This window comes from Macaca thibetana, chromosome 12 (genome assembly GCF_024542745.1).
Source record: "Macaca thibetana thibetana isolate TM-01 chromosome 12, ASM2454274v1, whole genome shotgun sequence".
In the NCBI taxonomy this organism is placed as follows: Eukaryota; Metazoa; Chordata; class Mammalia; order Primates; family Cercopithecidae; genus Macaca; species Macaca thibetana.
In genome coordinates, this window is record NC_065589.1 from 65167408 (window position 1) to 65194093 (window position 26686).

At 41.2% G+C, this 26686-nt stretch overlaps 2 protein-coding genes across 2 annotated transcripts in view; both read left to right on the plus strand.

The window, feature by feature from the left end:
- PDE11A (phosphodiesterase 11A) overlaps nt 1-26686 on the plus strand; it is a 467408-nt gene that overhangs the window by 341028 nt on the left and 99694 nt on the right. Inside the window, exons 11-12 of the mRNA XM_050750610.1 lie at nt 21378-21524; nt 21785-21892. Coding sequence (XP_050606567.1) covers nt 21378-21524; nt 21785-21892 — 255 coding nt within the window. The remainder of the gene's footprint in view (nt 1-21377; nt 21525-21784; nt 21893-26686) is intronic.
- NFE2L2 (NFE2 like bZIP transcription factor 2) overlaps nt 1-26686 on the plus strand; it is a 598880-nt gene that overhangs the window by 78469 nt on the left and 493725 nt on the right. The window lies entirely within an intron of this gene.

The window sequence follows — 26686 nt, forward strand, 5'->3', positions numbered from 1 at the left end:
CCTTCTCTGACAACAACAACAACAGCAAAAACCTCCTGTATTTCCAGCAAAAATAATGGTAGATGGGTCTACCCATCTAGTGTGTCTGATGAGTAGTGTCTGATGGGAAACGCAGTCCAGCCTGGCCTATCCTTGCAATAGCACACACTGTATTTGACTTAAAGAAAATGGCTTTTGGCATTTATCCACATTATTTTCCACTATCTAATTCTAAAGCACAAAATTTCTAGTTGTGCCAAAAGCTATTTTTATATTTTATTTTTATTCCCCAGAAAAGAGTTTCCAATGTTGAAGAATAATAATTTTATCAATATAAATTACCTACCTGTAGGTGTTTTATATCATATTCAATGACAAACTATGAAATGTAACATTTTTGCTTTGACAGCCCATGAAATCCATCATCTATTTTCATAGATCCTTCATTCAGAAAAAGATTTGATTTTCAGGATTTATGGTCCGATCAGAAATGTTTGAATTAAAGATTTGCAGCTTTTGAAATCAATATCAGGATTTACTAGTAAAAACCTAGAGTCAGTGGGTGAAATGTTATTGTAATCATTTATCCTTTGTGACCTTTAAAAGAATAAAAAAATAACTGCTGTCTCATGCCTATAGTTTATATCCCACAACACTAGATAAGAGCAAGAAGCTTTTTTCATTCACCCTGTAGTTCATGACTCTTCCAAAAATTACCAGTACACTGTTGCTAGGAGGCAGAGGCATTGCAAGATCTCATTGTTTAATAATACACAAATAGATAAGATAGAAAAAGGGCTTTATTCACCTGCTGTCTCTTTACAGGAGTAACCAGAATGAAGAGAAATATGACTTGATTCATTTTCAGAAGATACATTTACAATCTGTCTACTCTCTTTATTTGATGGGTTAGCATGCGGGACTCCTGTATGAGTCCAAAAAATGGACTCCATCTAGAATTTCTGTTTAATCGAATCATCCTCATAGAGGCAAAACATGGTAATTCCAACTTTAAAAGTACATTGGATTTATTAAACGTGTTTCCATGTGCTGGAGCTTTCTTGACATAAAAGTAGAAGTATGACCATTATGATCTGAATGCCTCATATTCCAGACACAAGGTACACAGTGCTACCAATTAGAGTCCGATCTCAGAGAGAGATTGAGCAGGGCATCCTGAATGTTGGTAAATTCTGCCTCAGATTGAAAGGGGACTTGGCAAGGACAAGAGGATTGGGAGGGTCTGGACTGGAAATGGTAGATTCTAATCCTGGCTCTGCCACCGACAGGTGCTCTCACCTGGGGCAAGTTATTCGACCTCTCTAGCATTAGACAAGCAGGGGTCAGCCTACTATCATTTTCAGGTGTTCTGAGTGATACTCAGAGGCCCACAGTCAGTCTCTTGTTTGTTTCTCATGAGCTGAGCTGGGGATGAGACCAAGGTCTCTTAAAGGCTTTCCTGAAATCCCCGAATGCTACAGGCAATACAATAAAAGGCAGGCCATATGTTGCCTGAGAACCCAGAATTCAAAATGGAACCTTCAGTATTGGATCCTGGGTGGGGATGGAAGTGGAAGAGGAAAGGAGAAAGGTGAAAAGGATGATTCCAGCATCTCTAAGGTTTTAAACTAGTTCAAGAGAGCAGTATGGAACACCAGCAGAATTGACTTCTTTACTTTCCTTCAAGAGTAGGAGACCCAGAGCCATTTTGGACTTGGCCCAGATGCTCCACAGCAAACTCGCTGTGCCACCCATCTCATGTAGAGGTGAAGTGTGTGACTTGAGGGGCACGGAGGCTGGAGACCAGGCTGCTGGGAGTTCAGAGCCAAAAGCAAATGTGTCCAAAGTAGAGCACCAAGGTCAGAACAGGGTGGTTCCCAGAGGTGGGGTGAATTTAGAAACAGGAGCCAAGTTGTCAAAACAAGGCACAGTCTAGGGAACGCTGGCTATATTTCAGGAGCAATGAAGCTGGTCCCTGACAAAATCTCTGACGCTTTTCAAGCTGTTCTTTACTTTCTCCTCTACTAGTGAGAATCCTACCCTCAGAGTACTGTTACACGGAGACAACAGGTCAGTGTTTCCCAGGGCTCTTGCACCACCACAATAAAACTTTAGAACATGTCTACTTCTGGCCTCCATCCAGCTGACATTACAGAATGCTTTCTTTTCCTCCTTTTCTCCTCTCCTGTGCCTGCCCACTTCATACCCTGCCTCTATCCTGTTTTTCTGTCATTGTTTAATACTTTCAGATAGTTCTTAGTTTCTCCTGGTGGTCAATATCTATCTTATTTCAGCAATCCTTGTTTGACACTAATGTTAGATAATCCCAGTCAATCTTTTATTACCTCACATTTAGGTTTAGTTCTCTATATTGCAAGTTTCATTCTCACCCTCAGAGTCTCTGTTCAGTCTTACTTGTATGGTTAGAAGCTCTGCCTTACCCAGTCACAAATCTCTTTCTCTCATGCTGGCAAGTGAAGCCTGTCTTTGCTGGGCATGGGAATCTAGGGTTGCAATTCTTTTGTCTCATATGTCCATAGATGTTATCTTTTAGCTTCGAAGTTTGCCTTGAGAGATCAAATATCAGACTGATTCTTTTTCCTATTTAAGTTATGCATTGTCTCCATTTGGCAGCTTGTAGATTCTTTTTCCTTCTACCTTAGATGTGATATCAGAATATGCCTGAGTATAGGTCATTTTCATTGTTTCTAGAGACTCTGGTCTTTCCTTGGTTTAGGGAAATGGCTTATTTTGGTTTGTTTAGTTATTTTATTTCCTCAGTAGGTTCCTTTTTTTTTTCTTCTGGAATTTCTGGTGTTTGTTCCTTTTCCTCCTGGATCTATTCCTCAAGTGTTTTGTATTTTCCCTCCAGATTTCCAAATTTTTACATCTTTTTATGCTTCAGTATATTTCTTCCACTTAATCTTTCAACTCACTACTTCAGATCTCAACGAGAACCATCTTCTTCAATTTACCTACTAATTTTTTTTTAGAAAGTCTCATTTTTAGTCCCATTTGTCCTGCTTTAACCCTTAGATGTGATGATTATGATGACACGCAAATTGTCTTCTGTCTCCCCCAGCAGCTCTATGTCTCTCTGGTGGCTGGGTTCTTCCTATGCATTGTTATTTTCCTTTGTTCCTTGAGGCTCAGGTCTGACTCCTGGGAGACTTCAAGGGCAGCAGTCCAAGGACTATTGAAAGGCACTGAGGCCTCACAGGTAAGCAGTGAGTTCACAGGCAGGGGGTTATCAACCTCTATGGAGACATCAGCAGAAGACCTCTTGGGCTCCCTGGTCTCCTCAGCTGGCATGCCATCCCCACCTGTCAGGGGTGGAGGAGGACTCAGCCTGCCTGACAAGTTGTAGTGGGCAAAGTATACAAGAGGGCTAGGAAAACAAATACACTCACATATGCTATTGCTGTCCTCCTGCCAAGAAGGACCACTGGGGGCAGGGTGTTCCTAGAATTCCTAGGGCTCTCCAGCACAAGGCCTGGGCTCTCATCTGGCCCAGATGAGCAGCATCTCACACCAGCCTCAGACAGAATCCTTCAGGGACTGGGCTTTGCTGGCACTCTTAAGGCCCGGCAAGCCTGCCAGTGGAGTGGGGCTAGTCCTGGCTTCCCACCCTGGCATCTCACTGGCATCACCTGAGGAATGTTGAAGAAATAAGGATTCTAGGTCCCGTCCTAGACTTACTGAATCAGACTCTCAAAGTGGGTCCTGGGAATCTGAGTTGATGCATTCTCTAGGTGAATCTAAAACAGGACTGAGCAGCAGAGCCACTGATTTAGGCTGGAAGCTGATGCTTCTGCCTAGGGGAATAGGAGGCCATTTTAGATGTGGTTGGGACAGAATATGCCCTGGTAAGAGTTCTGGCCACTGTGCTTTTATACCCGAAATGCTAGCTCTTCCAAAGACCTGAGATATACTGAGTTTCTCCTTCTTTCTCAATATACCAGTTTCTCTCTCTTTCATGCCATGATTTTTTTGTGACATGGTCTTCTATAACTTGAGATAAGAAGAAAAGATATTTGTGAAAAGGAATGAATATCCTTTATTACAGACACTGGACCTAAAAATGCTGGGGCAATGTAAAATGAGGAGGGCACACAGAGAAAATTGTCATGATAGCAACTTTCACTAGGCTATGCTGTGGAAAGAAGCACTGCAAAGGTTTGTTTCTAGCTCTCACTACATTTGAGCGATGGGTTGGCTGTGGCTGTGTTGCTCCTTCATCCAGGATTCAGGCTGAAGTAGAAGCCCCATCTGAAACGTGCCATTCTTATGGCAGAAGGAATAAAACAAGAGAGCTAGCAAAACCGTATGATAAACCCTATGGTTTCTGCCCCATGCGTGCGCGTGTGAGAGAGCATATATCAACCTACTCACATTCTATTGGCCAAAGCAAGTCACGGCCAAGCTTGAAGTCATTGAACAGGTAAATGTCGTCATCCTGTGGGAGGCCCAGGGTCACATGGTAATACATGTACATGTAGAATCCTCTCACATGTAGAAGAGTGGGCACTGGAAATAATGCCATTCATCACAGCCATTGATCAGGAAAGCATCCCTTTCAGAAATTATCCCCATTAAGAGACCCAGTAGGGAAAACCACCTGATAGATAGTGATTGAATAAGGTGAACTGGACCATTGACCTCCTACACCTCATGGCTGGCGGTATCTCAGCAATCAGTGATTCAGGCAGGTGGGCGATGTCCTTTCTTTTCCTGCCCTCCACAGAGCAAACATGCACAAAGGAATCTGAAGGAAGTTTGAACATACTTTAAGTTCATGCTGATCTCTCTAAAGTTGTGTAGTCAAAAAAAAGGCACGAAACAATCAGAGGTCCAACTGCTTGGCACAGTCTCCCCCAGGCAGATTATCACAGATAGACTTCAGGGACACCCTGCAAGGTAGCTAGAGCATGTCTCTCATCCTCCTATCCCCAACTTAATAACTCTTCTGCTTGCACTCATCCCTTTATTCCCTTCCCCCAATACCTCCAGCTTTTTCTGTTTTATAGGTTCAAGGTTTTCTCCTCCCCTCTGTTTCTTGAACCAGAGTCCCCATTTGGTCTTAACTTTTCAGTCTCCAGACGTACTATTCCCTTTCTTGTTTGGCTTCACTGCTGGGCAGGGGCAGAGGAGGAGAGGAGGGGAGGAAAGCCCCAGGTGGACCCCAGGTGGTAGCTAGCTTATCTTTCTTTCTGAGTGATACAGATACCTAAAAAGCAAAAGTTATCTCATCCAGTCAAGGCTGGCAGAGATTTTAGGGTCTTCTGCTCACACATTCTCTCATTTCCAACTTGAATTTCATGCATAGCCCTATTCAATCACCCCTTCCTGATTTCTGGGTGTTAGAGTTGTAAAACTGTCCAAATTCTTACTCTACTCCACTCCCCACCTTTTCCCTTTAGGTTTGTAATATAGTCATAACTTATTGCAACTTCTTACCAGCAAGTTAGCTAACTCTCTAAGCCTTATAAGGGTGTGAATTCAACAAGAAACTAGCTGCAGGTGGTAGCCACTTAAAAAATGCTAATTCCCTTCCTTTTAATTTATCTTCAAGGGATCTGCGTGAAGTATAACTTCTTGGCCATCCTAGACCAAGTGAAGTTGATTTTCCTGACATCTCTACCCTGTGCCCTTTTATCTGAGAGTTGTGCAGGCATTTCTACCCTGTGCCCTGTCATCCAGTGCTTGCACAGTTCAAGGCATATCGTTGGTGCTCAGTGAGCACTTGATGACCCAATTTCTTTCCCTCACCCTTCACTTTCCTGTCCTTCATCTTACAAGTTGTATGCCCTCTTTCTATGTCCTTGTTCTTATCTCTTTTCTTTCACAGCTGAAACCAAGAGATCAGTATTTGCACATTTAACCTTTGTGTGTTGCTAACCATCAGTGATCCTGTAACTCTCAGAAACTATGAGAGTTTAACAGAAAATAAGTACACTTATTTAAAACTTGAGTTTCACCCCTGGTTTCTGTAATCAGCATCTGTATTAAGCTTTGATTCTTTCCCTTTCCTTGTCCCAAAGGAGAGCTAAAGAAAAATCATTATCGACAGCTTTATCAAATGACTCTCTACATCATTAAATCATGTTGTTGTTTATGCAGAAGCAGGAGGCGAATTCAGAAACACATTACCCATGAATTCCAGAAGCATCAGAGTAGGAAGAGCAACTGATACTTAGCTGCTTGATCGTTTCGCTTGTGCTCTGGGACTGGTCCCTAACACTTTCCTCTTGCTGGCTCTGCCACCTCTTCTCTTAGCTGTGGCCTCCCTTCTCAGGACAGGAATTAAGAATCGGGACCTCCATTACCTCTACTGACTTTTGGAAATGGGGCTTTTCTTCAGATCTCAAGACATTGCCTCCTTTTGCTTTCCTAGCCTCATCTTCCTCCTGAGGAAAGTGTTCTCAGAGAAAGTCCCTTTTCACATCTGTCCGTTGAATTTAGCTAACATTTAGGGACAGCCTTGCCAAGGGGTGGACTCTCTAGCTGGTACAAAAATGAGGCAAACACAGTTTCTGTTCTGTCCTGCTCTTCAGAGAGTCCCTGTCTCATGGGATGCATAGATACCTGTGCAGCCTCTGGCAAGGTACCTGATACATAGCAAGCCCTCACTAAGTATTTGTCAAATAAACTGAGTGAGTGGTTGACTGCACAGCAACTTCGATGGAGAGCAGTCTATGGTAAATGCTGTAGGGGAGAAAAGGACAAAATGTAAGGGAAGATCGAAGTGACAGACATTGCCTGTGCTTAGAGGCACCAAGAAGGACTTCGTCAGGGGCAATAGAGAGGATTAGAGCTGCAGGCCAGGGGTTCCGTAGAGCTAGATGGGGTGAGACAAACTGGGATTGTCACACTAGGGCTCCCTGAGAAGGGAAAATCTTTCCTGGACCTTTTCTCAACAGGACAGTCATGTATAATTTTCTCTAGATACAGGGAGTATAATGATAGGAACCTAGGCATGGTAAGGGAGGGTGCACTCAATAAGATTATTAGACTGGAGAAGCACTCCACTGCCAGCTCTCCACAAGAGGGTCTCCTTCCCTGGCAGACCGGGCAGCCTGATAATCACATTTGACAAGGTTACAGTTCTCTGATCCGTATCTTTTTTTTTTTTTTTTTTTTTAAGAGACAGTGTCTCACTCTGTTACCAAGGCTGCTGCAGTGCAGTGTTGTGATCCTAGCTCACTGCAGCCCTGAACTCCTGGGCTTAAGCAATCCTCCCACATCAGCCTCCCAAGTAGCTGGGACTGCAGGCATGCACCACTGTGACCGGCTAACTTTTTTTCTGTACAGACAGGATCTTGCCCAGGCTAGTCTCTCAACTCCTGGCTTCAAGTGAACCTCCTGCCTTGGCCTTCCAAAGGGTTAGGATTACAGGCATGAGCCATCACACCAGGTTCTTATCTTTAACTTGGACTTGATGTATCATGTTTTCCTCCAGTGTATCTTGGATAAACCCATATTGAATATATTTCTTTCCAAGAGTGAATATGGTGCAGTTCCCTAAAGAGAAAAAGCCTTTCTAGGTTGCCTTCTCTAAGGCACCAAGGAGAGGAAGAACTGGAATTGCAATCAGGACACTTTAAAGGGACCACAATTCTTGGGTCTGACATGGAACATTTATTTTGAATTTCTAGATAGTTAGTGCTCAATTCATTTGCAATAATGATAACTGTCTGTTATGGACCAAATTGTTTATTCCCCACTCCCAAATTCATATGTTGAGGCACTAATTCCTAGTACCTGAGAATATGACTGTATTTGGAGATAGGGGTTTTAAAGAGGTCATTAAGGCTAAATGAAGTCATATGGTTGAGCCCTAATCCAATGACTGGTGTCCTACAAGAAGGGGAAAAGACAGCAGAGGTGCACATGTACAGAGAGAAGGCCATGTGAGCACACAGCCATCCACAAGCCAAGGAGATAGACCTCAAGAGAAACTAAACCTGCCAATACCTTGCTTTTGCACTTCCAGCTTCCTTGGAACTGTGGAAAAATAAATTTCTGTTGTCTAAGCCACCCAGTTTGTAGTATTTTGCAGACTAACACACTGTCGTGTACTGAGGGCCGCCTATGAACCTGGCACTGTGCCAAGTATTTTGTCTCACGTAAGTTTTTCAATGACTGTAAGATAGTTATCATTGTGTTCCCATCTCAGAATAGGACACTGATGCCCAAGGCCATGGCTTTAGCACGCAGCAAACTCAGATTCAAATGCACATCTGTTTGGCTCGGGAGGTTATGCACTTGGCATCCCACCAACCCACATTTATTAAGTACTAGCCATGAGAAAAGTACTAGGCTATGATAATTGCTGACATTTGAGAATCTTAATCCTTTCCTTATGGAACTTACGAATGATGAGAGACAGATTCACAAAGACCACAAAAATAAATAAGTTTTTTAAGGCTGCATGGAAGAAAAATCTCTGGAAGCAATAATTCCATGCTGTGTCACAGTGGATCTAAGCTAAGAGGCATTCAAACGATTGTGTGAACAATATGGGGTAGTGGTTACAAACACAGAGGGCAGGGCTAGATTCATTGGATTTGATTTCTAGTCCCAGCAGTGTTCTAGTTATGTGACCTTGAGAAAGTTGTTTATCTTCTTAACCTCAGTTGCTTCATCTGTGCTATGGAGGCTAAACTGGGACTCGTAATAGAATCTTACCCATGGGGTTGTTGCAAGATTAAATGAAATAGTATAAAGCACTTAGCACAATGCTTGATACACAATATGTCTTAATAAATGCACCATGATGAAAAAAAATTCTAATGCGTGTTCCACCCAGCACTAACAAAACTGGTCAACCCGTCTAAACATGGTTGAGTTCTTAATTTTTTAAATTAAAGCTATTAGAGTTGTTAAATTTATGAATATCTTCACTGACCTTTGTATGAGTTATTCAAATATAATTTCATTTCCAAGGTAGTTTTGCTCTGTCCACCATATTCAGCTTAAATCAGATACTAACATATTTCACCAACAACACAATCCAGGCAAAATTCAAATGTTTGTCAGTGTGGAATAACAGTCTACCAGAACTGAAGACAGAATGGACTAATAAAATATCTGAGAGAAGTCAAAGAGCAGATTAAACACAAAATGTGTTCATGACATTGTGTGCATGCATGTACTTGTGTGTGTGTTCAGGAAGACCAGCAGCCAGCCAAGAATAAATCCAGGTACAATTCAAGACAGGGAATTGTGGCTCAGGAATCAGGACACACACCCCGCTTTGCCTCACTTGATAGATTACTTCTTCACTGCGAGTGGTGACTTTATTCAGTCCTAAGAGTAGAAACCTCTCTTAAAATGCTTCATGTGCTTTTATGGCAAAAAACAATATAAATATTTACTGGATTTGTAAGTAAAAGTATATAAATTCTTATTTATCTTGCTGCATAGAGGGACGATGAAAAACGTGGAAACGAGAGTCTATTTTTCTCTAAGAAGACACTTAATGTTGAGACAACAGCAAAGAGATGCTTTGTTTTGGAAGTGACAAAGAGGCTCTATGATACTTTTTGATGCACAGGATGAGAAAGTGTTTATATTGAATGCATAGATTTTGAGACATTTCTTCTGACCAGTTCACTGGAATGTGATGATTGGGTAACTAGCCTCATGTGTCACTGGTGACAGAGTACACTGCTATCTCCAAATAGCAGGCCAAAATATGGGAGCTTGGGGTACAGGACAAGATTGAGGAAGAGCATGGGATCCAGTTAGTAACATGAATAGAAAACTCAAACAAAACCTGGCAGTGGCTCTGCACTGTCCTCTTCATCCTCAAGGTGGCCCACTATTGCCATTAGCTACTAAGTCTAACCCCAAGGTTCTGGTTTCACCCTTCACTGGCTTTGCTCCACGGTGGGATGCAGTACTTTGTAACAGGACCATTGGCACTCATCACCCCTGTACAAGCAGGACAAGATCAGGTTAACCTTGAACAAAATGATAGAAACAGGAAGTTGAGCCTCCAGTTCCCTTTGCCCTCTAACATTGTTCTCTACCATTTCACAGACCTTGAGGCTTGATGCCCCTTGCTGTCTTTTGTGTGTTAAGAGCTTGGTTCCATATTAGTGTTGGCGTGTTCCTTTGACTTATTGTTACTGGCAATGCTTTGATAAACTTGACATTTTAAACTACAGAAACAAGGGAATATGATGTTCATTAGGCTTAGCTGTTTGACGCTAAAGTGCTAAACCAACTCATGTGGTCTCTATTATTAGTTTACAAACCCTGGTCCATCTCTAGAGGCCAATGTTCCCAGACAGCCTCATTTCCTGCTGGTGAACAAGTTCTCTCATTATTTTCTTTGTTTCTTCTTTTTCTGCCTAGTCACTGAAACAGTCATTGAATTGTTGTCTCATGCCTGTGTGCTACCAAGCACCATGGAATATGGAAGAAGCAGCGTGGTTGTGCCTTCCCTCTCTCTGGTGAGGCTGCAGCAGGAAGGGTCAGTGAGGACTCAAGAAAGACCCACAGTGCAGCAGGTTGAGGTTGAGGTAGGCAGGAAGCCATTAAGATTCAACCGAGCATGTGAGTTAAGAAGCAGTATATGGAGGGCATGGTAGTTCTGGACAGGACCAAGACAAAAGGCGGCAATCTCTGAGCTAGAAAGATCATGCTTGACTGGCAGCATCATCTTTCGGGAATTCTTATCTCACATCTCTAAACCTTGATGTGTAATGCAGTCAACACAAGCTTAACTGCCTCTTATCTCCCCCAAGAGCACTTCCTTCCTTCCATCACTTTCCTACTACTAAGACATAGAAAGAAGGACACTATAAGAAATTCATGACAAACTCACAGAGCCACCATGCTGCACTCACACATCCACCCTGCAAGGACCCACCTTTTTCTTGGAGGGATGAAGCAGGCTAACCTCAGAGTCACCCAGCTGGTGAGCTCAGATTGGAACTTGAAGATTAGGGTCACAGGGTTAGGGACTCTTCTATGTGTTTTCTACTACAAACTGCCCCAGTGATGTATAAAAAATGGAGCATTGGATTCACGCAAACTTAGAAGGCAACTTGACTCACCTATATTACCTGATCTTGGATTTCCATGTGCATGTGTATCTAAGTGTGAGCTATTCACCAGGGTGGTTGGCAAAAACTTCACACAACCTCAAATTCACCATGGGATAACATGGCATGGTTTGGGAAAAACTAGTAAGATGACTTTCAGCAGGATTATCAAGCCTTCATTCATACATCTGATAAGTACTTAATGAGTTTCTCCCATGTGCCAGGTACTGCCTATTGTGGTGAAGACTGTGATGAGCACTTAGGACACAAAGTAAACAAGACAGACACATCCTATCCTTGTCCATCAGACTTTCAACAATAATTACACAACACATTATTGATGGAGGAGGGACATCATTAACCACTGCCTTGGCTCTCAGGAAGTTTTGAGCTTCTTCATTTCAGCTTCCCAACCTAGTTCAAGTGTGCAAGCCTTCTCCACCTCCCACTCCAACCCTCCCACTCCCACCCTCCCAGCATTCTGATAGGTTGTAGCTATCCAGAACCCTGCCCCTCTTTCTTGGCAATTTTTTTATTTTTTATTTTTTATTTTTTTTGAGACAGAGTCTCGCTCTGTCACCCATGGTAGAGTGCAGTGGTGTGATCTCGGCTCACTGCAAGCTCCGCCTCCCAGGCTCATGCCATTCTCCCGCCTCAGCCTCCCGAGTAGCTGGGACTACAGGCACCCACCACCACGCCCAGCTAATTTTTTCCTTTTTTTTTTTTTTTTTTTTTTTTTTTGTATTTTTAGTAGAGACGGGGTTTCACCGTGTTAGCCAGGATGGTCTCTCTCTCCTGACCTCATGATCTGACCACCTCGGCCTCCCACAGTGCTGGGATTACAGGTGTGAGCCACCGCACCCAGCCAATAATGTGCTTTATTTTATTTATTTATTTATTTTTATTTTATTTATTTATTTATTTATTTTTTGAGGCGGAGTTTCACTCTTGTTGCCTGGGCTGGAGTGCAATGGCGTGATCTCGGCTCACCGCAACCGCAACCTCTGCCTCCTGGGTTAAAGTGATTCTCCTGCCTCAGTCTCCAGAGTACCTGGGATTACAGGCATGTGCCACCATGCCCAGCTAATTTTTGTATTTTTAGTAGAGACAGGGTTTTTCCACATTGGTCAGGCTGGTCTTGAACTCCCGACCTCAAGTGATCCACCCACCTCGGCCTCCCAAAGTGCTGGGATTACAGGCGTGAGCCACCACACCCGGCCTCTTTCTTGGCTTTATTGGTGCTTGTAGGTATTGGGCGTTTGGTGACTGAGCAAGGGTGCATTGCCCAAACAGGTGTCATTCCCATTGGGTGGTCAGTGGGTGAGCTGCTGGACGCTGATGAGCTAAAGTCCTCACCACTCTTCCATGGGAGGAAGAGCTGGTGAACTCTTCAGTGCAAATAATGAGAGGTTTCAACTTAAACAAACGTGGGACAGTCCATCTGATTCAACTGTCACTTAGCTCATGGGAGCTCCAACATGGGAGTCCTTTGCCTTCATGGGGGTCCTTTGCTAGGTGCATCCACTTTCTAGGTAAATGCACGAGGATCAGCAGCCATGCTCCCAGGGGCTTTCTCCTTCCCTCTCTTTCCCCATTCCTGTATCTCTGTGAAAGGGAGGAAATTCCTCTCTCTCTCTCTCTTTCTCTCTCTCTCTTTCTCTCTCTCTCTCTTTCTTTCTTTCTTTTTGAGATGGAGTCTCACTCTGTCACCCTGGCTGGAGTGCAGTGCTCACTGCAAACTCCACCTCCTGGGTTTAAGCAATTCTCCTGCCTCAGCCTCCTGAGTAGCTGGGATTACGGGTGCCCACCACCACACCCGGCTAATTTTTGTATTAAATTTTGTATTTTCAGTAGAGATGGCGTTTCACCATGTTGTCCAGGCTGGTCTCAAACTCCTGACCTCAGGTGATCCACCTGCCTCGGCCTCCCAAAGTGCTGGGATTACAGGCATAAGCCACCACGCCTGGCCCTTCCTCTCTTACTTATCTCCCCCAGGAGCACGTCCTTCCTTCCTTCTGGCTCTAGAGTACTCTCTCTTTTCCCCTGGTTCTTTCAAAACAGATAACTGACGGCCCATTAGACCCAGAATCCCACTCAACCGAAAACAAATTCCTTTTCCCTGGAGGACACAGAGAGTTGCTTGGTCTTGTCTTCAATTTTTCCCAGTAGAGGAAAGAAAGGGTTTGCTGTTGAGTGCAGCAAAGAAAGGGAAAAGGAAACACTGACAATGCTTTCCCATACGAAAAGGGCCCACACATTTGTTACCTGCCGCAACTAAAATTGGGACCAGAGCTTCAAAGGGGAAGTTCTGGGAGGTTTGACCATAGAGAATGGAGACTGGTCACTGCCAGGGGTCCAGGGAGTCAACCTGGCATGGACAGTGAACAGAGGTCAGTCCTGGAGTCACATGCAAGCCAGACACCTGCACTGTGGTCCGAGGCCACTGGAGCTTGGCAAAGCGGGTGGATGAACTCAAGTTTTACAGTTGTTCAGGCAGCCAAGGGGTCCACGCCTCTTAGAGGAAGTCTTGGATCTCTGTGACCAAGCACTGTTTTGGGTTTTTTTGTTTGTTTGTTTGTTTGTTTTTGTTAAAAATGGGGCCCTCTGTCTGTGCCTCCTGGTATTGCACCATCTTCAGGGGAGACTGAAACTCTTTTCGGCAGTGCTGTTCTCCGCCATGTTTCCTTACTCATTCTCCTAGTGAACTTGTATTCACCCTCCAGTGCCCACATCAGATGGTCCTCCTCCATTGTGCTTCTTGGCATCTCATACGCTCACTCCTGTTGTTGCCTCTGAACTTTATGCCTCTGGTTTTGTTTTGTTTTGTTTTGTTTTACCACGAATCATTGTTTATTCTTTCTTCTTGAGCAGGCAGTGAGCGTCTCAGGAATGGAGTCCACAGCTTTTCTTAGGTCATGCTCTATGACATTTAAACATTTTTGATCATAGTAACTATTTTTTAACTGTTTAAATTACTAGATGTACTTTATAAAGCTGAGGTTTAATGACAGTTTGGAATTAAGGCAGGAACGTGAAGCCGAATGTATTTCACTAAACTCTCCCAGGGGTTCCTGTGGAGTCCCGTGTTTCCCCCATCCCCCATCGCAGCTCTTAACCCGTACTGTTCTGTAATTGCCTGTTTGTTTCTCTGTATCCTCTGACAGGCTGCGAGCACAGGGACCACGCTGATTTTACAAACATAACCACAGTGTATGCCAGTGCCTGGCATACAATTAGGTGCGCAATACATGTGTACTGAATTACAATGGATTACACTGGGAGGTCTCCTGGGGCAGAGGATAGAGCTTGGCTCTTCAGAGTCTAGGTACCAAAATCTTCTCCACTCACCCTATCCTTCTATGGGGCTGCTACAAAATCATAATGAGCATAACAACAACACACCAATGTCAAGCGCCAGTATGCCAGCACCGTTATTTAGTATTTCCTATTTTCAAGCACTGGGCTAGGCTCTGTGTGCATTATTTCATTCGCTCCTCACAACAGCCATGCAACACAATTTTGTGATTGTTTGTACAAAGAATGCTCAATCTGAGGCTTACTTCAGTTTCTTGCCCACTGCCACTCAGCCAAGTAAGTGTTAAAGGTAGGATGGGAGCCCGTATCTGTCATGAAGAGTGTTCTAGGCAACTACAAGGCAAATTTAATGAATGACATCAAGAGAAAACAATTGCCAGAAGAATTTAAATCCTACTTTTTTTTAAGAGGTGGGGTTTCACTATGTTGCCCAGGCTGGAGTGTATGCAATGGCTATTCACAGGCATGATCATAGTGTATTGCAGCCTCAAACTCCTGGGATCAAACAAAAACGCTTACTTTTTCATAACATTGCTGCTCTGCTAATACCATATATCCCCTCCTTTGTCACCTCCTCATTGTTTGCTCCCCCAGAAGACAAGTTATTTTTTCAGCATCATCTTGGGAGTATTTGAGTTGATTCTGGGTTAGCTGTAATCAACACAAAGTAACAATTTGGGTTCATTCCAAAGTCAGTTGTGAATTTAGAAACTTTCCCAAGTGAGTTTTATATAAGTAAAGACAGAAACATTGTCCCTCACATGGGTCCAGGCTGCTCATAATAAAAAACGGATTGAAAAGCTAGTCATCTGGATATAAATCCCAAACGTCAGCCACGGTGCACCCAAGTTAGTTTGCATAATACAGAAAGGGGGACCCTTGCTTGGCATAGGCCCATTTTGAGAGGCAATGTGATGGTTAGGACCAATCTCTAGCACAAAGCTCCCCAGGTTCAAATCTGCCTCTGCCAATCACACTGTGCAAATTTGACCAACTTATTCATTATCTATTTCAGTTGCCTCATCATAACATAGAATTAAAACTATTCCCAAGCTTGTAGGGTTCTTGTGAACATCAAATGGGTGAGTATATGCAAAGTATAATACTAAAACAGTATCTGGCACATAATAAGGGCTATAATTATATTGGCAAAAGAAAGAACTTTACTGTCCCTTCCACATCACCACAGCTCAACCTCCTGTCTCCATTAATCCCAGAATCGTAAAGCCCCTGACTAGGGCTTTTGTCCAGAGGATTAAGACAGTGAGTAGGCTGGAATTAGCAACAAGTCAATTTTCCTTTGAATTGCCAAGGCTGGACTACCACCCACTTTGTTGTTTCTTCCCATTTTCTGAGCATCACAAAATGTAATATTCATGTGTCAAGGGATCCAGGATTATATTTTAAGATTTTATGGCCTCTTTGTAAAGCTACCTTTTCAATTTTAGAGGAGGCAGTTTTATGACTCCCTTTGATAACCACTTAACTATTAAGACCCAAACAAAGAAGAGGAATGGTCAAAGGATATCAGGTACTTTCAGCCAGCTAGAGTCTCACTTCTTGAACATTATTCAAATTAGCTCCAGGACTCATAATTCTATGTTTTCATTTATTGCTGCAGTAAAGTAAATGGTTCTTTTATCCAAATGTTATTTCCTGGCTATTAATTCAGTAGTTATTTTGGATTGTGGCACTCCTCTTTGATTTAGGGATATGACACCTTATAAATATTTAAAAGTTGAAGACTGACACCTGAAGAAATTGACTTTGATTTGTTTTGTTAATATCTTATGGCTAGAGTAATTATAGGTTTGGAAGATGCAATCTCATTTTCTGTTTACTGGAAGCAACAGGGAGCACTGTGTCTCTATAACAAGGAATTTGTCAATGGAAGGCTATTCCCAAATCTTTTGCAGACCAGAGCTCTATGCTTGTCTGCTCAAGATACATACTGCCTGTTACTCTTCATAGTTTTCTCCAGAACCTGCTCTTGAACCCAGAAATGTGGGGATGAAAACTACCCAGACTTCTCAAAATAGCTGAAAATGGTCAGTCCTGAAAGGCTTGGAACTTTCTTTCATCTACACGTGCCAGCAAGGGTTTATGGCAGGGCTCAGCGTGATCTACAGACCGGTATGATTTAACCACGGATCAATCAACCTATTAGGGGAAAAAAAGACAAGGTCAATAAGGATGGGTCTTGGTGAACCAGAGGTCATTTTACATTTTCAACCTAATGTTCTTATTTCCTTTCCATTAACATTTCATAATGAAAAAAATTCCTATATTCTTTAATTTTTAAGATAATTAAGTGAATTTAGTGCCTTTGAAAGGTAGAGGATTTATAATGGTATCAGGGAATACACTATTAATAATCTACAAGACAGGGGCCACCTGGAGTGGAGCAGTGCTGCCTGTATCACCATTTCTGCTTCTTTGGAAACAAGGTTCAAACTGTAACAAGGTTCAGCCTCCTTTGCCAATTCAGAACCAAACTTCTCTCCTGAGACCAGAAAGATTTGTGTCTTTTGGGATGGGACCTCTATCTCTTGAAAAGTGTTTTTTCACTAACATTTGATTTTGAGTTGGAACAAATTATAGCAAGCACAGATATTTCTGAGATCTTGGTATTCTCTATTTACAAACCCTCAAACACATGATAGGAGTAAAGAATTGTTCTGGAGCTTCTCTAAGAAAAAAAAAAAAAAAACAAAAAACATGGCATCTGCCTCTAAGATTGTTACAGCCTAATAACTGGCAAACGTGAACCCACAGGGGCACAGAATAAGAGAAAGAGATTTACATGCCTGCAGCCAGGCCTGTGTACATAGAAACAAAGGGCCTACAGACTAAAGGCTGGCTTCCTTCTGAGTTCTCCAAGCTGACCATCCTAGGTATCATTTACTAAAGATAACTTCATTGATTTTTGGATAAAGATGATAGATCAACTACACCCATTTTCTTTTGTTGTCTCCCCATGCACTACTAAAACAAAAATAAAGGGTTTTTTTTTTATGCATAAATTCTCAAAGCCAAAGAAATTGGGAAGGGACTTAACAGTGACAAAATTTTGGACGCTGGAAAACAGATGGATGAGTAGGAAGTAATTTAGCAAACTCAAGACAGCCAAAATAACCTAGCAATAGGAAAAGCTGAGAGGCAAGCAGATTTATACCATAGACTCCTCCCCACAAATAGCTCAGGAATTGACTAATTAAGTACCTTTGGAAGTGCAAATGAAGATGGGCTTATAAACAGGAAAACAGAGAGTCTTAAGAAGCAGTTAGAGCCCCAGATCCTTTGTTCTACTCCCCACTCCATAAAGACTAGAGGCTTGTCGTCTGGAGAGAGTATAATCGTGGGTCTTTGGGTTAGGGGATTGTCAGTGCAGAGCATGAGGGTGGGTGTGCAGGGTGAAAACAGGAGGACTGAATGAACAGGAGACCAATGCTGAGACTCCTCCTCCAACCTGCTTCCCCACTAGGCTCCAGCCAGAAGACTCTTCTCTGGGGATTCTGAGTAGCTAAAGAGTAAAGACACAAAGACGCTGACATTTGGTGGCTTCCCCAGGTCAGACACATTCCCCCTACAGAGAAGCCCCCAGAAGCTCCAATAGAAACTTTTAGAGCCCCACTTTTACACAGGAGTGGAAAACTAAAGATTACCAGGCCACTGAGGAAAACCTCTAATATTTCTAAAGCCTCTAATGTATTAAAATAATTTATTGAAAGTTGGCTGATGAAGAAAGAGATGAAACCATTGATTGATGAATAGAACAAAGATGTGGTATATGCATACAATGGAATATTATTCAGTTTTTTAAGAAAAGAAAACCTGTCATATGCTTTAACATGGATAAACTTTGAGGACATTATGCTAAGTCAAATAAGCCAATGACAAAAAAGACAAATATTGCATGATTCTACTTGTATGAAGTAGAGTAATCAAACTCATAGAAACAGAAAGAATGGTGGTTGCCAGTAGCTGGGAGGAGGAGGAAATGGGGAGTTGTTTAATAGGTATGGAGTTACAGCCATGCAAGATGAAAAAGTTCTAGAGATCTGTTGTTTGACAATGTGCATATAGTTAACAATAACCACAATTTTAAAAAAGAGACTAAAACAAAATACAGAGAGTGAAGCAAATTATAAGAGGAGAAGAAAATGACAAATAGAATTGTCATTCACATCCTCAGGCAGGTAAGAGAAAATATTGTATCTGTGAAATAAAATTAGGGTGCTATTAAAATTATATAAAAAGGAATATCCAGACAACAAAAGAAGAGTTCTTAGAATGAAAACCGTGGTATTAAAATCTCAACAGTAAGAAGAAATTTCCTAGAAAACAGAGCAAAAAGGAAAAGAAATAAAACATATGAGAAATGAAAAGCATGAAAGAAAAAGAAAATTAAAACTAAAAGAAAAGAGAAAGGAAAGAAAGAAAGAAGAAAGAAGAGAAAAGAAGAGAAGAGAAAAGAAAAGAAAAAGACAAACCAGTCCAAAGATCAAGTTAAGAGAATTCCAGAAAAATAAAAGAGAAGAAGAAATCTTCAAAGAGCTTATTTTAAAATGTTTTTCTAGAATTAAAAGACATAATTTTCCAATTAAGAAATGGGCTTACAACCAAACACCACATGTTCTCACTCATAGGTGGGAATCGAACAATGAGACAGTTGGTCACAGGGTGGGGAACATCACACACCGGGGTCTGTCGTGGGGTGGGGGAAGGGGGGATAGCATTAGGAGATATACCTAATGTAAATGATGAGTTAATGAGTGCAGCAAACCAATATGGCACATGTATGCATATGTGATAAACCTACATGTTGTGCACATGTACCCTAGAACTTAAAGTATAATAAATTTTTTTTAAAAAGTAAGGTTTATCACAAGGTCAGGAGATCGAGACCACAGTGAAACCCCGTCTCTACTAAAAATACAAAAAATTAGCCGGGCGCGGTGGCGGGCGCCTGTAGTCCCAGCTACTCAGGAGGCTGAGGCAGGAGAATGGCGGGAACCCGGGAGGCGGAGCTTGCAGTGAGCCGAGATCGCGCCACTGTACTCCAGCCTGGGCAACAGCGTGAGACTCCGTCTCAAAAAAAAAAAAAAGTAAGGTTTAAAGTGACAACAAAAAATCAAAATGCAGCGGGGGATGGAATTAAGTATTGTTTTTTCTCTCTTTTTTTGCAATCAGAATTAAGATGTCATCTTAATAATTTATTATAGCTAAAGATAAGCCTTTAAAATAATTTACTACAGCTAAAGCTAAGCCTCATGGTAACTACAAAGCAAAAACCTGTAATAGATACACTGGGGGAAAAAAAGAAAGAAAGAAAGAAAGAAAGAAAAAGGCTTACAAAGTGCCTAGGATAATAAATGAAAATAAACTCACACAAAGGCACATTTCCATGACATTTCAGAACTCTTGAAGCAAAAAAATTCTACACAAACTGGGTAGGAGGGGGAGTTATTTTCAAAGTATAATAGCCCAGAATAGCTTCTGACTGCTCAAAAGATCAAAGAGCAATGCCTTTAACATTCTAATAGAATGATTTCCAACCTAGAAATCTTACCTAGACAAACTGTTAATGAAATGTGACAGTAATACAAAAACATTTCAGACTGCACGGCCTCACAAATCTACCTCATACCTTTTCTTGGGAATCTGTTAGAGGATGTGTCTCACCAAAATGAGAGGAGAAACCAAGAAAGAGAAAGATGTGGGCTAGAGAAACAAAAGAGAGAGAGAAAGACATCCCCATAATTACGGTGAAGGAGTATCCTAGGATGAAAACTACATATCAGACATAGAAGATAGTTGGTCTAGATTCGAGAAATGCAGGAAGTTCCAGGAGTAATTTATTTGTGAAACTGATGGAATGCCCAAAGCATATGAACATTTTGAGAGGGGACTTAGACAACTGGTAGAGAGTTTTGGGGTTGAATTAATTACAAGTACATGGAAAACTAAGCTCCACCTATGGAGGAGCATAGAGTTGGGAAGGAAGGATTAATGATGTGTTTTCTGGAATGCTTAGAGCAGCCAGAGTTGGACTGAATCTCTTAGCCAAAGTAAGTAGCTCCAGGGTATAAATTACTGTCCGGGTAATTTAAACTCAGTGAATAGATAGGAATATAAATACAGAATGGTCTCTGATAACCTGAAAATATAAAAGTGACTCCCTTACCAAGAGTGGATCCAAAGAATATGGTAAAGCCAATGAAATCACCATACAAATGATTTCCCAAGATTTTCTTTTTCTCCTTTTCAGGCTCGTTTGTGGGACAGCTGATTGACAGTTGCCTAACATGAGTGTTTTGAAAACCTTGAATATGTATGACCAGGATTATAATTATGTTATATGTTTATATAGAATGAAGCTAAACAAGACAGCAAAATTGATCTCCTCAGTGAAATTGATCTCCTCAGTGAAACATATGCTTATGCTAAACCTCCAGATATCTCTATTTTATTAAGGCAACATATTTCCCACTAGAGATGTACTGTCTGATCCTTTCAGTCATTATGAATATACAGAACACGTGTGTAACAAAGAACACTTGCAAGCTACAGGATATAAGGATAGAAGAAACAAGGCAAAGTGGTGTATTCCCATCTCCTTCTCCTGAATAGCATCAATTAAAATTCACAGCTGCTGGCTGCCCAGATGTTTCTTGCATTTAGTGCTCTGTAATATGCATCAGAATATATTGTATGACCACGGTTTTCATAAACTTGACAGTGCTGTATTCTGAATTCTGCAGACTAGATCCAGTGTGTGTATTTTATCTTCAGATTAGTTTCCCTCCCGCCCCCTGCCCCCCGCCCCTCTGCCCCCACCTTCATTTGCTTGGGGCATTTGCAGTTCAGAAACAAAGACATTTACAGCTCAGAGTTTAGCTGTATCAGGGTGTAAGTGCAGGTCAGGCCTGATTTATGTGGCACTTCTGATAAGCAAGGGAGGAGAGCAGGATGGGGGTTTAGGAAAGCTGGTGAACTTGGCTTGACTTATGTCTTTTGCTTTTGTAGGCAGCCAACATCCCTCTGGTGTCAGAACTTGCCATCAATGACATTCATTTTGATGACTTTTCTCTTGATGTTGATGCCATGATCACAGCTGCTCTCCGGATGTTCATGGAGCTGGGGATGGTACAGAAATTTAAAATTGACTATGAGGTAAGATGTCTGTCTTGGGTGATCCAAGCAGTTCACCTGGGACAATGTGTTAGGCACTCTGAACCACCAGTTTCCCAAATACAAAATGGGGATGATAATCCCTGCCCTGCACACCTCATAGGATTACTGTAGGAACCAGAAGAGATGTTTGTGGAAGGCCTGTGATCATTGAGGGTTACTCAGACATAAGGCACCTTTGAGATAAGGGTCCACTGGAATCACTTGCAACTGCCTGACGCACCCTCTCCCTCCCATTTCAGACACTGTGTAGGTGGCTTTTAACAGTGAGGAAAAACTATCGGATGGTTCTGTATCACAACTGGAGACATGCCTTCAACGTGTGTCAGCTGATGTTCGCGATGTTAACCGTAAGTGTGCTTAGCGATGGTGGAAGATCATTTCTCATTCACAGGAACTAGCAGGCCTTCTCCTTTACGTTTCCATTTCTCTGAAAAATTACCATGTGGTCATTTTATGTTGGAACTTACCTGCCCTTGTTATGAAAGTATATATGTGCCAGCAATTTCTGAGCTTGAAAGCTATAACATCGTTGACCCCTTGAAGCCAGTGTAGCCTTGGAATGATTACTTGAGCTTCTCTTCAGTATTTTTTCTGGGTAAACTGGTTCTTTTACAAAAGAAATGCTCAGATTTTAAAAGTAATCTTTTTGTAGAGGAAATGTAGATGAGTAACAGAACAAAGAGATCACTGGATATGACTCTTGGCCAGTAGGAAGGTGTGAACATCACCCACAGGAATATGGAAATCCTGAGAGGATGCCTATTTGAGAGAATGCCCAGGGAGGCCAAGGTGAAAAGAGGGATAGGAGTGCGCGCTCTGCAGGTTTAGGGCTTCCTTGCCTTAAAATCTCCGTCCCACCGGGTTTTAACCCAGTGATGGTGGCCAGTCTGTTTCACGGAGATACCTAGCACAGCTGGGCAGAGGTAAGCCTTGGAATTTAATCTGAAAGCAAATGTTTGTGGCAAAGATTGAAACAAATCCTCTATTTACTTCTTTTGGCAAGAAATAAGGCTTGTTTTGGCACAATTTCTACTACATTGTTACGCTATCAAGTAAAATGTTTTCTGGCTTAAATATGTTGGTTTCTTTGGTCTCATAGTTATATATACACACGTGTACGTACATATCTGTGGGTGTGTGTAAACAAATTGCCATACCAAAAAAGAGAACGTGAGTCTTGGATTCTTCCAACATAAAGCAAATACCTTATATTTTTGCAGCCAGACTAAAATTTAAACAGAAAATCAGAGCGCCAAATGAAATGCATTTTCCTTTGGTCCAAATGAACAAAAATTATTCTGTTCTGATTCTTCCTCACCAAAAAAAAAAAAAAAAAATCTCTGCCTCATTTTCTGCCTATTAAAATTTTACTCATCCTTTAAGGCATTGATCTAATGCCAGTTTTTCTACAAAAGTCTTCCCCTTTCTCCCAAATCATCAATAATTACTTCTTTCCCTGTACTGTATCTAGTACAACACATCTTTCTTGCTACTGTGTATTTTAAGTTACAAATCTGTCATCCTCCTATAGAGTAAGGTGCTGAGGGAAGAGATCATTTCTTGTTCTTTCAACAACATCTACTTATTTGCTCAACCACCATTTACTGAGGGTCGCACCAGCGCCTTGCACTCTGTCATGTACTTGGTGGGTTTTCAAAAAATGTATGTTGAATTGACATGAGCTGAAATGTGCATCTGGCATAAGAAGATGGGGCCAGAATGTCTTTTGTACTAGGGACTTGTGCTTTGGGTCCTCGACTGCTTAAGAAACAGGCAGACTGGCCTGGGAAAACTGGACTGGTTCCATTCTTCTGTTACATCCACCATCAGAAGAGTGAGCCAGTCAAGTGAGAAAGGAAGATGCTTTGAACCATGAGGCTTAATGGCTCAAGTGACAACCATTGCTTGGGAAAAAAAAAAATCTTCATTTTGTTTTTCCATAGCATACCTCAGTAAACAAGGTATAATTTTTTTGTGTACAGAGTTCATGTGTCTGGCCCACAGAGGACAGTCAATAAAAAACTTCTTACCCCTTTATTTTGGAAAACCTATGGATTTATGCTGAATTGCCAAAATAAGTAAGCAGGAACCCTGTTCAGTGAAGGGAAAAGAAATGGCTGTGACATTTTTGAGTTAGAAATGTCAAAGACAGAGACAGATTTTGATGACAAGCCTTAAAATAGTTGGAATAGGGGAAACTGGCAAGAGCACCAGGGTCACAGTGGACACTTAGGAGCAAAAGGAAATATATACCCAGTTTTCTGCAGTGGGTACTTCCATTATATGGGCAATTTTGATCCTTTCCAAGAAATTGAAGAAAATAGAATTCTTAAACTATGTCACCACAATAGGGATGCTCATATCATCAGATTATTTCCAGGGTGCAATTGTTTTTGCAAGTATGATCAGCAATCTTGAAGAGCAGCATTGTTGGAGAAGGCTTAGGTTTTGTTTTTTTGCATTCATGCTAACACAGAAAGAGGAGACTTCATTGTTAAATTTCTCTAAGGAGAGGGGGTGGAGGAGATCACAAAACAGAAACATGACTTCAGAAAGAATACAACGTTATTTTGGTCTCTTTCACATTGTATTGAGTAGCCACATCTGGAAAATATCGTATTTTCTGCTCATTAAATTTTGTTGAACTTAACCAAGGGTTACAGTCAGTTAAAAGTGTCAACATTTGTTTTTCTCTAGCATAAGTTATCTTCTACAAACTTGACTTTGGTCAATCTGGTTAATCAGAAATTTTTAATTAAGAAAATAATTACAGAAGTAACAAAGACTACTCAATCAGTGTAGCTAAAAATAAATTTAACTCACTCATCAATTCTCATCTCTGGAATGTGACCTTGGCCTATGGTAAAATGATGCCCCATTTCTTTCCACCAATGGACACTCATGTTTTGGGCACTCCTGAAGACTCTGAAAGCCTTTCAATGTTTTGATCTTATCAGTGATTAAATTTCCATTCCAGGGATCTCATATTTCCTGTCAGTGGGTTGTGTTAGAACCAAAATTCTCTATTAATCTAGGGGGGAAAAAAAGAAAGAAAAGAAATTCACCATACACCAACCATTGGATACAGCCTGGTTAATGTCATAAAGCTAAGTGCTGAGGCTTCCTCTAGATGGCGCTCCAAGGCAAAGTTTCCCAGCTGGTTTCCAGAAAAGAGGGGAAAAAAAAACCTTACCAACCTTCCTTGAAAGTGCTTCTTTTCTTCTAGCACTGAGGTACACACCCCACCACAAAATAAATGTTTTTCCTAAAAGAGATAGCAACAAAACCAGTCTGACGGAAAAAAGCCTCTCCCATCAGGGTGGGCCTGTTTTATGACTGCCACCTTGCATACCATGCTGTTAACGTGAATCATAGTGTTCTCCGTGTGACCTTAAATCTGTGATTGTGTATTTTTCCAAGCCCATTGTCTCTGGGAATGGGGAGATGCATAGTTCTGTGTCACTGCTGAACAAATTTTGGCACCACGTACAACAGGACGAGCAAATTATAAATATATGCCCCAGCTTCCTAACCTTTAACCCTAAAATCACTTCATGGGTGGAAAATAAACCTATTGACTCAGCATTGTGTTTTGCGAAAGTATTCAGGTTCGTGTCTAGGTAACAAAGCGGTTTTGTTCCTTTAGATATTTAAAAGAAAAAAAGAACTACTCTGTAGGACAGGCAAATGACATAAAATGATGAGCATTTTGTTCACTGGGAACCCTGTTAATAACTTATTAATTTGTTCCATGCCTCTGGTCTGAAATTTCACATTTATAAATTTGAAAGCTTCAATGTTATTCTTTGCTTTTAAAGAGATATTTAGGTAGTTAAAATTTCCCAAATACTTTGAATTCCTCCGACAAATACAGTACGTAGTAACAGTTACTATTTGTGGTTAAAATGAGGAAGAAAACCTGCAGATCAGTGATCATCATATAAATTGTCTTTACTAATAGGAGTTTATAGAACAAATATTCCATCATGCACATACGTAATAAATAAATTATAACTATAAATACATGATGAAAGATGATGGACATATTTCTTAAATTCACGATGTAGACTAGATATAGGAAATGACTCTGCTTTTGTTTGTGTTCTGTAAAATAAAAGGCATGTAGTGGTGCCAAGGTTGCAGAGACATTTTTTTCGGTTTTATAAATGATGTATGAGCTCTGACAGATTTTCCAAGGGGAAAAAAAAGATTTCTTTAAGAGTCAGTATTCTTTACTATCCCATAAATGTACTCATTAGCACTTTGGGCCATGCCCTGCATCCTGTAGGATATCAATAAAGATTAATTAAATGAGTGAATTTAGTTTAGGGTAATATTATTCAAGGAACCATGCTGCTCAGTGTCCAGTTAAAAAAAGCTATAAAATGATGAACAACTATCATTGCTTGAAATCTTGTTCTTTCTTCATATCACACTAAGGTTCAGCTAGGGTTCATATAGAATATTATGATCTTGCAGAATTCACTGGATATGAAAAGAGAAGAGCACATGATCACATTAAAATTTATGGTGGTGCTGGCAGCGTGGCGCTGGTGGGGAATTGCAGTTAAACACTAATAATAACCAAGTATCACAGCAAACACATCGACACCCCCTGACATTTACTGGGGGCTTCTTAAATCTTAATGTGGAGGTAGCATGTTTAAATCCATATTTGTGTTGTCAACAAGGTTATTTTCAGAGATAAGCCAAACCATTTTATTGATAATTCAAACTAGAGAGCAGAAGGGATGTTTAGGGAGAAAATCCATCCTATTCACCAGCTTGAGGCTAATGTTCTGTCCTCTGACTGCAGTTTCCAGGAAAGTCCTTGATTTTAGAGGTAGAAAATTCCTTCTGGAAGATCTTAGACGCACAGCTGAAACTCCTCCCTCCCTGTCCAAGAAATACAGAACCAATTGAAATTTTAAATAAAATATTTTTACTCAATAATCAGAATCCTACTCTCAACAGTAATTGAATTCCTTTGTAGATTGTAACACTGGAAGTTACAAAGAGAGAGATCTAGATGTTTTGTTCTGTAAATGACTAAAATAAAGTAATAAACAGTAATCATATTTGTAATCATCAAATATTGTTATGTTGCATTTTCTTATCAATAAAAGTAGTAACTTGTTATA